Genomic DNA, 14,648 nt, shown 5'->3' on the forward strand with positions numbered 1-14,648 from the left:
GTGATAAGACTGCAGTTTCACAACTGCAGCTACTGAAGAACAATGCTAACAGACTTAGAGGCTCTAAGGTCAGAAGGAACCCTCAGAACAAGCCAAGCTAGCCTTCTGCTTCTCAGTCTGCAGAAAACTAATTTCTGGATTAAGCCTCCAGCAGATGGACTTACAGTTAGCTCATTTGCTCCTTCAATGTAAACAGCAAATACCTTCCTTCACTTCTTTCTTCTTATGATCAGTACTACATACTTAAAAAAAATCCCACTTTTCTCAACTACCTCTAATATAACTAACAAGCATAGAGCCTATGTGTCTCCCCGCCATGGGCCCTTTGCCTCTGCAAAGGCACATACTTCTTCATAGGATCACTGCAATAAACTTCCAGAAAAATATTTTGAGGCAAAACCAGCTCAAAGGACTACCTGTGGATTATTAACATATGGGAAGTGGTGCGAAGTTAATCAAGTTAATCTGGAGAGAGATAATGCTAAAGAAAGCGGAAAGGAAATGACCGGACTCACAAATAAAGTTTTATGTTGCTGAAGGACTTCCTGAGCTCCCACCCAGTTCCTGGATAACAGCAGGTCTTGGGCACATCTGAAAGACAAAGTTGCTGACAACTCCTCCTCTCCAGATATCAGCGCAAGCTCAGCAGCAGTTTTAAGGGATGTCACATCCCCCTTTTTTGCCAACACCTTAACTGCATCATAGGGTGAGGAAGCCCCCAAATAACTGAAAAGAGATAAAAGCAAATCGACTTTATTAGTACTAAAATACCGTTTTTAAATTGTATTGCAACACAATAGCACAAACATACAAATGAAGATAAATGCGTATTTTCCATAGGTTCTCGTAGCTCTCATCACTGTGCCCTAGCAAAGTTTACCATAGACGTATGGCGCCTGATCTGATGCAAAGCTACAAAGGGCCAAGTCACACAGCCTAATAATCTGGACTGAAACCTCTGGTGGTGTGCGTAGCACACATGGCTTAGATGAGAAATAGACATAGATTCAAGAGACAAAGGTTGCATGCAGTAGTTTATCCCTACTGCATTTCTCTGGATTTAGTCTGAATCCTTTCACAAGCGTGAACATCCTCAAAAATACCAGAACCAAAATCAGCAAAGTACACTATTCCAGCCAAAATATTTCAAGCATTATGCATAATTTTGATAGTCACAAATTTGAAACACTCTAGTTGGAGGAGGATAACCCAGTGATTAGGATATTAGCTAAGGCCTCAAGAAACTCAAGATGAACTGCTGCACTGCACATTTCCAGTGGAAAGGTTTGAAACATCACATAGTCTTTTTGTATATATCCTAATCTCAGTCTTGCTAGACTAGTTTTCAAAGACTTCCAGTAATGTCTATGGAAAGAGATGGCTCTACTGTAGTATGGCATTTGGACCTTCTGCTCTGAACTGCCCTTGGAGCTTTTAGAGGGAATCTAGAGATCAGGCTCAGAAAGCCTTTGACAAATAACGACCAGACCAGTTAACAGATTTCAGCTGCTACAAAACCAAGAACCTTCTTTGTTTCAGGCATGGAACCAATTCTGTCTTCTTCCCAGTAACACTCACCATTTGGCAGCCATGGAATAATGACCATCTTTCTCTAACAGAGCTGCCCAACTGGTGTAGAGATCCCTCAGAATTGGATCTTCTGGACGCAACCTGGCCTTAGCAATTACAATTGCTTCCCTAATGCACATAAGAGAAACCAGATAGAAAAGTTAATTGACTGTGTACAACAAGTGAACCAAAATGTCAGATCTACCTTACTAGAAAACAAGAGCAAATCCTAAACATAAATATACAGCAACCTGTAAAAATGGTTCACTTTCAGGAGCTCAACAGCCTCATACACTTTATGGATGGACAGGAGATGGGAGGCAGCCTTCACATATTGCTCCTGAAAACACAGCTGCTTCGCAAAGGCTTCTACTGTCCAAACCCAGGCCTGATATCCAACTGCAAAAGAGAAGGCAATACAATTGGAGGCAAAGTTTTAAAACTCAAGACTGAAGAATTCCTGTGGGATGACATCATCACTGGTTTCTTCAACATGCACCTCTTCTCTGCCCCAGATTAGTTTCTTCTTTCTTAACCATCCTAATACAAGTCAATGAGGCAATGAAACAGGGCAAAGCTAGGGCTTGAACACGACTGTAAGACTTCACTACCAGTAAAATAACTCAAAAGCATATTTAAACCAACAGCAAGCTGGAAGGACTGCTACATATTACAAAGAACCAACTTTGTGCTTGGAAGGATAGGCCTGCTCCTTCAAGAAGTCCCAAAGGAAACCACCCTATTTCCTGCTATCCCAACCTAAGGGTGCTTGTAGAAACATCCAGATCTTTGTCATAAATAGGGTATGTTTTGTGTTTGATTTTTGTTATCAGGCAGTTAAAGAAGCAACTTCCTTGCAGTCTGGAACAATCATAAGTTTCCAATCCAGAATAATCAGAATGAGGCTACCCTTGGCAGCTAATTCCATCTGCTTATGCGTTACAAGAACAAACATACCCATGGGCGAGATTGCTACCAGCTGGTCTGTTAGCTCTCCCCTCTCGGCAGCTGCCTGGAGGACACCCTTCATATCTCCTTTCCACAACATAAGCTGCTGAAAGAGCTCTGGATGCCCATTCTCCAGGTGATGCTTTCCTGTAGGAAGCAAACACACTTCCTATCAGCATGAGTGCAACAGCATTATTTGCCATAGTAAAATAACTTGGCAAAAGTGAGATTATTCAAGCTTAAGGTATTGCAGGTTTGCATCTGAAAGATATAAACACTATTTGGGAAAAATATGTCTTTTCTTCTTTTCACACAGACCTGCATTCTTAATCCCACACTTCAATCCACAGTAAAGAAAATGCAAACATTTTCCCAATTTGTTTTCTCCTTGAATGTAACAGTTAGAATGGACATATTGTCCAAGCGGTTCCATTATTCCACTTACCTTCCACATCAATCATCTTGTGTAGAGAAGCCCTGTCTGTGAACAGCCCCAAGTGGATGCGATCCTTGAGGTCAGGGGACTCATCTTCATTATTATCTAAACCAGATAAAAAGAATATTTAAGATTTGCTACCACACTGGGAACTGGGACCTGCCAAGTGACTGTACCACTCCATTACATTCAACTGTTGGCAAATACTTATCTCTTCTACTTTCTTTCCTGTATAGCAGATTTAATAATTTGCAGATCAACACTTAGAACTTTTATCTAAGTTTGATTAGAAGGACCGTGTTTGTGCAGAACGTTTATTCTAAATCAAACAGCATGTTCCTTTGCATGCTCTAAGGAACAATACTATGAGTATACAAACGTCTCCCTCATGGCTTATTTTCTCCTGCTCATATTATACTTCCGAAGGTGAAAAACACTTTGCACGTATGCAGACAATTCTACCCTATTCTCCACAACATAGTATCCTACTCAAAACCTGTCTGGAGTGGCTACAGAGTGCTGAAACACTGCAAGAGAAGTTAGGTAAGAGACCACAACTAGTCACACACTTTGATAAAGGTAAGGTTTTTAAAAAAAAATAATGCCTAGTGGTCAAAGTCAAGTCCTTGGACACATGCTTCTGAATATTCTAGAGCACCTACCCTCTAAGTGTTTTAGTTTTAGACTGATACCTTTGGTTTTCAGACATGTAGCCAGCCTCAAGCAGTCCTGATGCAATTCATCTTTTGATCTGTGATCCATGAATGTGCTGAAGGGTAGAATAGAACGAGGCTTCCTCTTCTTCAGAGAGGCATCAGGAGCTGAAAAATCAGACACATTTTAGTCACTGCTGTACAGTTACAAGAGTCTCCTACAGCAGAACTCTCCAACGTATTCCAAAACCCCCTCTTCCTCACACACGAAAACAAAACCCAGATGCTCAAGTGACACATGCATCTCTATTATGACAACTCCGACTTCTGAATACTGATCACTTCGCATATTTTTCTGCCCATCTTGCCTGGAATGAAACTAGCAACTAAAAGGCAGTATCTAAGCCCACATTAAACAACTACTCAATTGACCTGACAAGCAGGGCAAATAAAAGCAGCAGCAACTTAAAACATTTAAGAGATTTTAAAAGCAGGCTCATCCTTCTCCGGCACTTATTTGGTGTCACATTAGGAAGGGAAGCTGCAGCCTAGAATGAAGAACTCTGCCTTGATGCAGGACTGTTAAAAATGTCCCTGAAACATACTAACTTGGTTTCTCTTTAGGTGGATCCTTTTTCACAGGAGTGGCTTTCTGGGTCACAAAATGCATTGGCAAGCTGAATGAAGAATAATCATATGCAGATGAAGATGTATCCTTGGACACTGTGGAGTTAAGTGATAAAAAAAGTGATAAAAAAAGGAAAAACAATACATGGAAAAGCCCATAGCAGAATACTTGACATACTCACATTCCATTACATTGATTTCGAAATACACAGAAACCAAGCTTTGCTTTGCCATAGAACTTAATAGCTTTTCAGGGAAAGGAAGTATTAGGAAAACATTACAGAACTGTCAGAAAGCTAAGTAAGATGTCAACAGACCCTAACAAAGGTCCACCAGTATTATAAGATTTATCACCAGAAGGCAACATAGATCAAAAATGACATTGTTTCAAGCCTAACACAGTAACTTTGTTCATTAGGCCGGAATCTTCTTATTTAAAGACAATTGGTCCCAAACTAATTTAGAAAATTATGAAAGGCATTCCAGAACCATATCTCCTTCAAGTGCACTATTTCAATAAAACCGTATTATGAGAAAATCTGCATAAAAATATTAAACTTGGTGATGCTCTGAGGACTAAACAGTCTGGGAACCATTGAATTAAGATGATTTGGTTATTACCAGTCATGGAGACTTTATCAGGCAACTCTGTCTCCTGAGCTTCTTTTTCTCCTTCATGGTCCGACACTCCGTTTTCCTCTAGTAACATTTCCTTCGCGCTCTCATCTCCATTCATGGCGTCACTTAGATCCTGCTTGGCTGGACTCTTTCCTATAGGCTTTTTCTTCTTCTTGGTTTTGACTTTTGGTTGCATACTTCTTTTTTTCTCTAATTCTATACTCTTTCTGCCTATAAAAGGTTGCAAAAGTTACCCTGATATTATGTGTAGAGATTTTTAGTGTATTAGCTGTCTGTCTCTCAAGATCAACATTTAGTTTCCAACTAAGGATACAACTCAATTTAAACCTAGACAGAGTTTATTCCTGAATAGCTAGCAGGCAGATTTGGAATTCAGCATAAGAACTTATTATACCATTTCAATGTGGCAACCCTCTATTTCCCAGCTCCAACATCATCTTCAGGAAAGGATCTTCTGTGTGAATACACTTACCCTGCGGAGGCAGTGTATGCTCCTGCTTTGAGATGTGCCATTTGTGAACAGAAAAATCATCTGCTCCTGTATAAACAGAATCTGAATCCACTGGTGACCACTGGACACTCAGTAGCCGGCCCTGGTGCCCTCGGTAGTTGCAGAGTGGCTCTTCCTTCATAACATCCCATACCTTATAAACAAGAAAGAAATCCAGTTACTCAGAAAGTCTCATCGCCCCTAATACTCTGCATTTTCTCTTCAGTGATTTGCTCTTCTAGGAGCTTCTCTTTTAGGGCGTTTGCACAGGTATTTCAAATACCAACATGCAAATGGAGAAAATTCAGGGCTTCCTTTGTTTGCATCGATACATTTGCATAAGATCTTTCTTTTTTGAGTGCTAATATGAAAACGATAACGACTTGACTTACAAATCAATTTGCAAGTTGCAAAAACATACATACAGATACCTGCATGTCAGGTATCCAGAACCAGGAGATGGTTACCAAGGGTAAATCTGCAGTACTTCAGTAGTTTATCTCACAAAAGAAGCTTTACTGTTTAGTCAGCTTGGTTCTAAAACACTGTAGAATGGATGATTTGAAACTGAAAGAAATATGCTTCTGAGTGGCTGTGGAGCAATACCTGTGCAGTGCCATCATAGCAAGCAGATACCAATCTTCCCTCATGGTGGGGGCTCCAAGAAAGACTTGTGATTTTAGCTGTGTGCCCAGCCAGAGTTCGAAAAGGCTCTGTTATTGTCAAAGGACTTTCTGAAGTGCTCTCTGAAAGAAAAAAGAAAAGGATTAAGTATGGCCAGCAAGACAAACCAGGAGTAAACCAAAATAAGACGCCAAGAATTGGAATATAATCTGCAAACCATTACCTATGACGCTCTTCAGATTATGCACATAAATAGTGGCATTGATTGAGCCTGAAGCTATCAAGTTACTCAGCTCTGGCTGGCTCCCATGCTCATGATGCCAACGAATGGCGTTAATCAGTTTATGATGTTGCTGGATAGTGCAGAGCAACTTCAAGTTTGGCGCCTGAAATATTTCAATTGAGCTGAAATGTAAGAACAACGATGTAAGAAATCCACCAGTCAATGAAAATGGGATTTTTTTTATTACCCTGCACGAGAAGAACGACAGAACATGAGACAGAGTAACTACAAGAGTTGTTCTTTTCTGGATTCAGTTTAGTACCTTAGCAAAAGTGCATTTTAACCATGAGCGGATCCTTGAAAAATAATTTAACATGATGATATGGATCCTCTATGCCAAGAGCGGCTAAACCAAGTAACAGCAAGGAATGCTGTATTATCACAATTCAAATACATTGGCAGTGAAAGAACAGAAACAAACCAGGGCAACAAAAAGTACTTTTGCTTCAATACAGTGATTCCAGTCAGGATCAGCACATATACAGCCTTAACCTACAAGTGAAACATACCCATCTTCATTGCCAAGAGCCAAGAGTTTGCCATCTGGTTTCCAGCTGATCTCTGTACGTGCAGGCAGTTTGTGCTGTAGAAAGAAGACACAACTATTGCCAAAAACTCTTAAATCTCTCTTGCATACCTTTAACAGAGCAAGACTGGCAACTGCACAGAGTTGCAATTAGTCTGCAAAATGAAAGTCACAAAAGGGTGCGTTGCATTTTGTAGCAGTGACATAAGCTTGTGCAATTAAGAAGGACTGAATGAACTGATGCAAGAACCAGTGATTATTTTTATCAGTTCAGTGAAATGTCTCAAAGGAAGTTTGTCTGGATTCCAATAGGACCTTAATGCTTGATCTCCTTATGCTCCTTGGAAAGCCCCAGACATTGCAAGCAAATTCTATCATCTTTCAAAAGAAATCAAAGTTTACTTGTAATTATTTCTATTCTTTCTCATTCAGATGAAACCTATTTTCAATTCAGATGCCTAAAAATGATCATTTCATTGCCTGTGACATTAGTCTCTTAACCCCCAGTGAGCCTTCTACTCAAGGAAGAAACCAAAACCCAGCTGATATAAATCAATATAGTTTGACTGACTTCAGTTGACTTACGCTGACTTAAAGCAACTGAAGATCTAACCCACTTCACTTATTTTGTACTTTCAACTAAGAAATGACTGATCATACTTGAGAAGATGTTGTGGTCAGTTATCACCAACCACTCTGCATTAGCTGCAGCGTAAATGGAAACAAACTCCTGCAAAATCATGACTGCCTTTACTGCAACGTTCATTTAAAAAAGTTAACATTTGAAACAAGAGAACTAGTCAAGTTGAGGTAGTTTAACTCATGCGTGCCCACCACGATCTAAGCTATTATTCAGGATATTACTTCAAGTGCTTTAAAACTGGAAAGCTCTGTATGAACTAATTATTTTAAACAGCCACACACAGCTTTAAAAACCAGACTCTATACTTCATTTAACTTTTCTGGTTAAGTAAATTACACAGTAGAAAATTAAGTAACTGATGCCAGGAACAGATGTGCCATGTTGACACTGGGGGAAAAAAAAAAAGACCCTTTTTCAGAGGCAAACGCATAAACTGTTTAAATAGTTCGAGTCAATAAGTGTCTCTCAAGTTCATCTGCGGAGACTGTGGGTTTCAAACTTTTTTTTTGTTACAGATTCATCATGAAGGCAAAATCAGAAACCTACAACTACAAGGCCACATAAACTATGACATGGTTACCATGAATCCATAACCCCCCCCCAAAATCATACTTACTTTGATTGAATTAGTGTCTCGGATGACTTTGTTGATGTCATTTGCCTCTCCATTAAGCTTCCAGGGGTTGTGTTGAAAAACAATACCTTCTCCAGCACAACTATATAACGTTACAGAGGGCTGTTCACCTTCTCCTCCTATCCAACAGCAAAAAAAAGCTAAATTTACTATGTTCATCAGTCTTAGCAGAAGTAATCACTCCCACTATAAATCAAAACATTATTTTAAAAGGCTATATACATGCTTTGATTGCCTGTGATATGGCAGCAAGAAATTCTCACAATACAATCCTCTGAAAGGACGCTCATTTCTACCAATAGATCTCTCCATAGCTCAATCACTGCAAGCATTAAAATTCCGTTTAAAATTTGGACCTTAAAAAAACTCAAGTTGTGTAAGAAGAGCTAATGGAATTGTTCTGTTTAGTTCAAATGGTAAAAACATACTTCTGGAGCTAAGGAACATATTTAAGGAACATATTTGATCTGACGCAGTTACTGCAGGAAGCCTGTGCAGACAGTTACTGGTCTGTAACACCCAGAAGTAAGCGCAGAGGTGTGGTATTCCACTCCCACTTATTTCCTGAAGCTACTAGAATTAAAAAACTGGAAAAGATTGTTTTGCTCCTTTGCAAAACTATTAATAATTCCTCAAGCAAAATGCATTCTTAGCTGCCAGAAAGGACTGCTACCAAGCAAACGGGGCTCCTTTTCCTAAGAAGAGAGGGCATACCAACTTCATGGCATCTGTGTGCTCTGCATGGATGACCTACTTTGTCACAAGGCACTGGAAGACTCACCAGAAGACAGAGGAGGAGTTGGAGGCCCCCAGACTAATGTGTATACAGTCTTCTTGTGGTAAGTACTGGAGATCTGAGGTGGCTTATTCTTAGCACTGGGCAGGAAGATACAGAAGCAGGGGCAGTCAGATTTCAGCAAAGGGGGAAAAAAAAAATTAAAAAAAAGAAAATATTCAAAGCAACACATTTCCAGTGGTGAAAACAGACACCATGTGCTATAACATAATAAAGCAATGGCTCAACCAAGCCTTCTTTAACTTCTCCTGTAGGACGCTACTAAAACCATAACAAAAATGTCCTGATGACCTGCACCTGCATGTTGTTCTTCATTCTCTGAAAATGTCTTTCTGGCTAGTTTTCCTTGACTGATGTCCTCCCACAGATGATCTTTCGTCATGCAATTTGAGTATGATTACCTTAGAAGCTACCAGACATAATGGAGAGATGAAAAGGCACTGCAAATCCAACTGTTTGCCTAATTTTAATTTAATCCTGCTCTTGTCTAACAGTAAAGATATACCTCAGGAAAGACCACACCACCTATGCATGGTAACATACCAGCAGGATCTGACACTAATGAATTTGAAAGCTACTTTCTTACTTGCTGGAGAAGGTGTCAAATATGCCAACTTTTCCATCATCCGTTCCAAAGGCCAAGCAGCCTTCCTTAGTTGGATGCCAGGATAACTGCAAGCAAAATAAAAAGAGACACATAACGACACAAGCTACAGACACTTTATTTCTAAATAATAAACAAAAGGAAAACATTGAAACTGATGAGCAAGCACCATCCCTTATACCCACCCTTCCAACTACAGCCACTTGATTTGATCACTCCACTATGACTATCAAAGGCTCTCCCCCTACCAGCTATTGTGGGATAAGATAAAAGGGACTAAAATCATTAAAATACTATTTGACATCTGCATTACAAAATAGAAATGGAGAATATGGTAGGATGGTGAGAAAACTTTTGGTGTGAACAAGAATAACTACCGTGTTTCACTGCTGCCAGCAATTTTACCAGGCAGTAGCCTCTGGCCAACCGCTGGTTAAACCCAAACTGAAGACATCCGTGTTGGTTTTTGTGCATGTCAAACTTCCTAGCAGAGCAAGGGCAATCATGGATGAAGCAAGGAAGGATCACGAAGGAGGATAAAGGTGAAAAAGTAATGTAACAGCCAGCTGGACTAGAGCTGATTTTCACTAGATGTAATGCAAGCATCTAGGGTTGTAAAAAGGTCTAAAAATTTGTTGCCAGATTCTAAAATGTATTGTATGCCAAAAGAATCGAGGACAAAAGGAACAACTTAGCTTTATATTTTCAGTTGGGAAAAACCTTCTTCAGAGTGAAAGAGAAAGAAAAATATTCTTGAAAGAAAAAAATGGAGTGAAAAGAGGAGAAAAGGAAAGGAAAAAAAAGGAATCAAAAGCACACTTACTGCTGTAACCTTGGACTTTATGCTTTGCCAGAAGGTTTTAACATCATAAATATTGTTCATGGACAAAGTATTCCACACCCGGATCATGCTGTCTCCAACACCGATGGCAAGACAGCCTGTGTCCACTGGGGAGAAGGCAAGACTATAGACAAATCCCCCAAGCGAGGGCATAGTCCAGCTACAATCGAGAGTTGACAGGTCCCAGCACTTCACCTGAAGAATATTTAAGGAACAAGGAATGGTTAAATGCAGAGTGACTGACAAGGAAAAACAAAGCATGAGTGAGATGAAGAATCAAAGGGTCAAATTCAAGGCTTGACATAGTATGTGATCTGCGCCCAGAGATGTCACAGACAGGGCTGCAATAGTTGGAAGACTGTAACGGAATGGACAAAATAACTATATTTTAATACTGTGGTCCTCCTCCGACTTTAAAATAGGAGGCATTCTGCTGCCTGTAAAAGTAAAAAAAAAGAAAAAAAAAAAGCTTTAGTTTGTACAAGAAAATGATTTTAAGAAGGAAAACCAGGCCTTTTTGAAATGAAACATACAAGAAAAAGACATGGTAAGATCCCTTTATTAAATGCTTACCATTCAAGTCCAGAATGTCATAGCCATTCACTCCACCTTGGTAAGAGCTTGAGCTTATAAACTAACAAAAATATACACAACCTGTGCTCAGAACAAATTTTAAGCAATGATGTTATAAAATGCTGCAATAAAGCCACTTTAAGAGAAAATCTGTAAAAGGGGTAGCCTTGCTCAGTTAAACTGTATAGGTACTGCTATTTTAATGTTAATTTTATAAATGGTTCTTACATCTCTGTCCATTGAAATGGAAAAAAGGAGCTCTTTGTCTTGATGCTTCACGGAACTCAGATTGAACACAATACGGGAGTGATTTTGTCCTTCTGAAGATCCTAGAAGAGTCCACTTGCGTTTTCCAGATTGGGTCAAATCCCAGAGTAGCAGTTCTCCTCTGCAAAATTTGAAGTGTGTACTTCATTGTTCACGTCAAAAGAATAACACAGGCTATATATAGACTATATTACATGTATACATACCACAAGTACAGCTAGACACACATCCACTACATGTGGATGCACAGATACATGCAAACACCACCCTACAAATGATACCCATAGTTAACCACACTGAAAACTGACATGTCATTTTCTCCCAGTAGATGGGCAAAAACACAATTAGTACCATTAGCAGTCAATATTCAGTTAGATTATCAGATAAATTAGGGGACAAATAGTAGTCTTCTAGAAGTCTGAACTCCCACCTTAACTCTTGGCCTGTCTTCTCTCCAGTTACACTGCGGAGGAAGGGGGTGTCAACATTTCCTACCCAGTTCTTCCGTAAGTATCAATAAATTAATCTGCAGTTACTGACGGTACCCAGGCTGCCGTGTGCCCTACTTACCCAAAACAGCTGGATACAATTTCTGAGGAACGACCAGAAGGCCAGTGAACAGTCAGCCAAATGCGCTCTTTAACAGCGGGATCAACGGCTCCACCTCTTCTCTTCGTGGGTGGCAACTTCAAAGTCAATACACCTATGGAACCAAGAGGGATCACCTAGACATAGTACATCAAAATTCTCTGAGAGAAAAAGAAGTCCATCTGAAGCTTTAAATACGCTCCCCATGCTTTAAACTATCAAGGTAGCAAATGAAGGCTGTAGTCAGAGAACTCTTCCACCATATTGTTACTGTTTATCTCACATTATTAATCTTACTTACTTCTGCCTCTAGTACAGCTCCATATTCGTATGGTCTGATCTTTGCTTCCTGAAGCCAGGTAACAACCTTTCTTCATGGCTGCGTCCTGTGTCAGCTCCCCGTTTGGAACTTTGCCTTCCTCTGAAGGAACTACTGAATACCATTGAAGTCATGTTATTATACTTTAAAATTCAAAGCTTTCTAAAAATTAACGGAAAATATATTGCTCTGTATCAGAACATACGTTAATTGAACTTATCGGTTGCCTTTGATAAGCTACTTACTGACGTTCTATGAATAAGGAATTCAATTCTCTAGAAGGACATTTACATGAACTGAGAATCACTTCATAAACTATTCATCATTTCTACATACCTTGGAGCTCATCTTGCCAAGCAGGTAACCTTTCTTCACCAGGCAGAGGGCACCAGGCCAGACAATGTATTTCATCGTCATGGCCTCTTAGGCGATGAAGAACTTCTCTTTTCCTGCTGATATCAATTATAACCACCATGCCATCCTTGTAGCTAAAAATAGAGACTCAAATTAATGAAGAGATTCTTGGATCCTTGTGGAATAATATCTGACTCGATTTCCAAGCCCTTTACCAGGATCACTGTCTGTGTATTACAGACAGGGAACCCAGATCACAAGCAGCAATGGGACTAGCAGACTAACAGTCAATGGGAGCTCCAGTATAGCACTGGCGTAACTGCACCTGCCTTTTCAGGAAGTACAATCAGTACATCTGGCTTCAAGAATGACTAATTCATTAGTAGTACAGCTTTCAGAGACTTAAAAAACTACAGTGGCTTTTATACAAGGAAAACTTTTCCCTTTACCACCAACCACTTTCATTCCTTCCCTCTTGTGTTTGCTCTTCTTCAAGAGAACTGTATCATTAAGTCTAAAGGGCCTTCCTGTCCCTGCTCTGTTCAGCACAGTCTTGGGTATCTAAAGAACTGGAATTGCAGGGGTTGACAAAGGCCTAGTCAAACTAGGAAATTCTCTTCAGATGAAGTAACCTATAATGCAACAAACACCAGTCAAGTTTAATTAAAAAATAAGTTTTAAGAAACTTCAAAGATTCAAACCAAACCTGGACTCTTACATTGTTACGGATTTCTATGTCTTGCACGTCTACCAAATCTAAACGTTATTTCTGAGTTGTTGTATACCAGAAGAAAAAAACAGAAAAAAAAAACCCTTACAATTGTGCAGCAAAAATTCACAATAAACTTATTGCAGAAGAATGGAAAACAAAACATAATGAATATTTACCCAATTGCCACCAGGTTTTCATGGTGAGGAGAACAAGTGAGACAAAAAATTGTCCGAGGCTCTGGGAAGAACTGCTGGCTGTCACTTCTGTTATGCCAGTAACAAACAATTATACCTTTTTCATCACCAGATACAATCAAATCTTTCACAAGGGGTGACCAGTGCAACGCTGAGATGGTGTTCTGAAGAAAAAGAATTGAATACGCTTAAAGCTGTTTTACACCATCTAACACAGAATAACGAGCAGGAAATTATCAGCGAGTGCTCCCCAGCATCAGTTGAATTAGTTCTAAAGCATTTCACTTCTTTTGGGCTTTGGCAAATTGACGTACTTGCCAATATGCTGCCCTGAGTGACAGTAACTGTTCAAATGTATGTCCTTAGTCTGTCCTGTGTGGAGCAACAACGTGATGAAAAGACGAAAGCGAGCTGGGTTAAGTGGCAATGAGTACGCACCACAAGCATAGTTGCTTACCGAGGCTTTGATGGTAACCAACAGCTTATTAAGGTGATGTAACAATGCTGCAGACCTAAGGCTAGAAGAAAAAGCTGGCCAGAAGCAATCAACGGTTTTAATTTCACCGGGTTTGAAATTCACCTTTGGTTAAAGTAACATCACCCTGCTTTCTGTGCAAGACCTAAAAAACCCACCCTACCCTGCGAGTTCTTCCTGTCTCACCCTCTCGGTCCCCGCAGCGGTGGCTCCCGGGCACCCTACCTGGTGCAGGCTGTACTCCCCCACCGCAGCCAGGGCCTCCGTGTCCCAGATTTTGACGCTCCCGTCGTCGGAGCTGCTGGCGCAGAGGCTGCTCTGCCCGGGGCAGTGGCAAAACGTGAACCCGGAGATCCGGTCCGTGTGCCCGATGAGCTCTCCTGCACCGACAGCAAGAGACCGCGATGGGACCCTCCGTGCGCGCACGGCACCTTCCGAAACCCGCCCCTCCCCCCACCCCCCCGGGACTCCCACCGCCTCCCCGGCCCCCGGGGCTCCCGCCGCCCCCCACGGGCCCGAGCGGCGCACGGTGGCTGCCCGCGGGGCCAGGGCTCCCCTATAAAAGGCGAGGGGGTCGGGGAGGGCCGCCGGGCCGCCGCAGGAGCGGGTCGTGGAGTACCGTAAAACGCGGGTGCGGCGGCGCTGACATCCAGCAGGCAGACGCGGTGCCTCGCCGCGAAGCCGAAGAGGCGGCCATCGCTGCTGGCGTCGCTGCAGCGGCTGCTGTACCAGTTGGGCGAGGCGGGCAGCACCCGCACCCCCGCCACTGCCGCCGCCATCGCCCCGGGCCGCACCTCCCGCCCCACGCGCCCCGCCAGGCCGCCGCGGGCGCGGCCGCCAAGCGCCGCGCACG

General features: G+C 41.4%; 1 protein-coding gene across 2 annotated transcripts in view; it reads right to left on the reverse strand.

Annotated features, from left to right (window-relative positions):
* GEMIN5 (gem nuclear organelle associated protein 5) overlaps positions 1 to 14,621 on the reverse strand; it is an 18,865-nt gene extending 4,244 nt beyond the window's left edge. Inside the window, exons 1-23 of one of the 2 annotated variants that reach the window (XM_075164244.1) lie at positions 14,415 to 14,621; positions 14,021 to 14,175; positions 13,303 to 13,484; positions 12,397 to 12,548; positions 12,043 to 12,174; positions 11,724 to 11,856; positions 11,115 to 11,274; positions 10,296 to 10,508; positions 9,455 to 9,540; positions 8,854 to 8,948; positions 8,055 to 8,191; positions 6,779 to 6,852; positions 6,210 to 6,391; positions 5,969 to 6,108; positions 5,345 to 5,516; positions 4,855 to 5,082; positions 4,216 to 4,329; positions 3,646 to 3,774; positions 2,963 to 3,058; positions 2,527 to 2,664; positions 1,821 to 1,968; positions 1,579 to 1,698; positions 516 to 726 (exon numbers count right to left, since the gene is read on the reverse strand). In XM_075164244.1, coding sequence (XP_075020345.1) covers positions 516 to 726; positions 1,579 to 1,698; positions 1,821 to 1,968; positions 2,527 to 2,664; positions 2,963 to 3,058; positions 3,646 to 3,774; positions 4,216 to 4,329; positions 4,855 to 5,082; positions 5,345 to 5,516; positions 5,969 to 6,108; positions 6,210 to 6,391; positions 6,779 to 6,852; positions 8,055 to 8,191; positions 8,854 to 8,948; positions 9,455 to 9,540; positions 10,296 to 10,508; positions 11,115 to 11,274; positions 11,724 to 11,856; positions 12,043 to 12,174; positions 12,397 to 12,548; positions 13,303 to 13,484; positions 14,021 to 14,175; positions 14,415 to 14,574 — 3,357 coding nt within the window. In that variant the 5' untranslated portion in view covers positions 14,575 to 14,621. The remainder of the gene's footprint in view (positions 1 to 515; positions 727 to 1,578; positions 1,699 to 1,820; positions 1,969 to 2,526; positions 2,665 to 2,962; positions 3,059 to 3,645; positions 3,775 to 4,215; positions 4,330 to 4,854; positions 5,083 to 5,344; positions 5,517 to 5,968; positions 6,109 to 6,209; positions 6,392 to 6,778; positions 6,853 to 8,054; positions 8,192 to 8,853; positions 8,949 to 9,454; positions 9,541 to 10,295; positions 10,509 to 11,114; positions 11,275 to 11,723; positions 11,857 to 12,042; positions 12,175 to 12,396; positions 12,549 to 13,302; positions 13,485 to 14,020; positions 14,176 to 14,414) is intronic. The other variant, XM_075164245.1, reaches the window with a different exon arrangement.
* Between the last annotated feature and the right edge of the window lie 27 nt (positions 14,622 to 14,648).

Source organism: Calonectris borealis, chromosome 15, assembly GCF_964195595.1.
Source record: "Calonectris borealis chromosome 15, bCalBor7.hap1.2, whole genome shotgun sequence".
Taxonomy (NCBI): domain Eukaryota; kingdom Metazoa; phylum Chordata; class Aves; order Procellariiformes; family Procellariidae; genus Calonectris; species Calonectris borealis.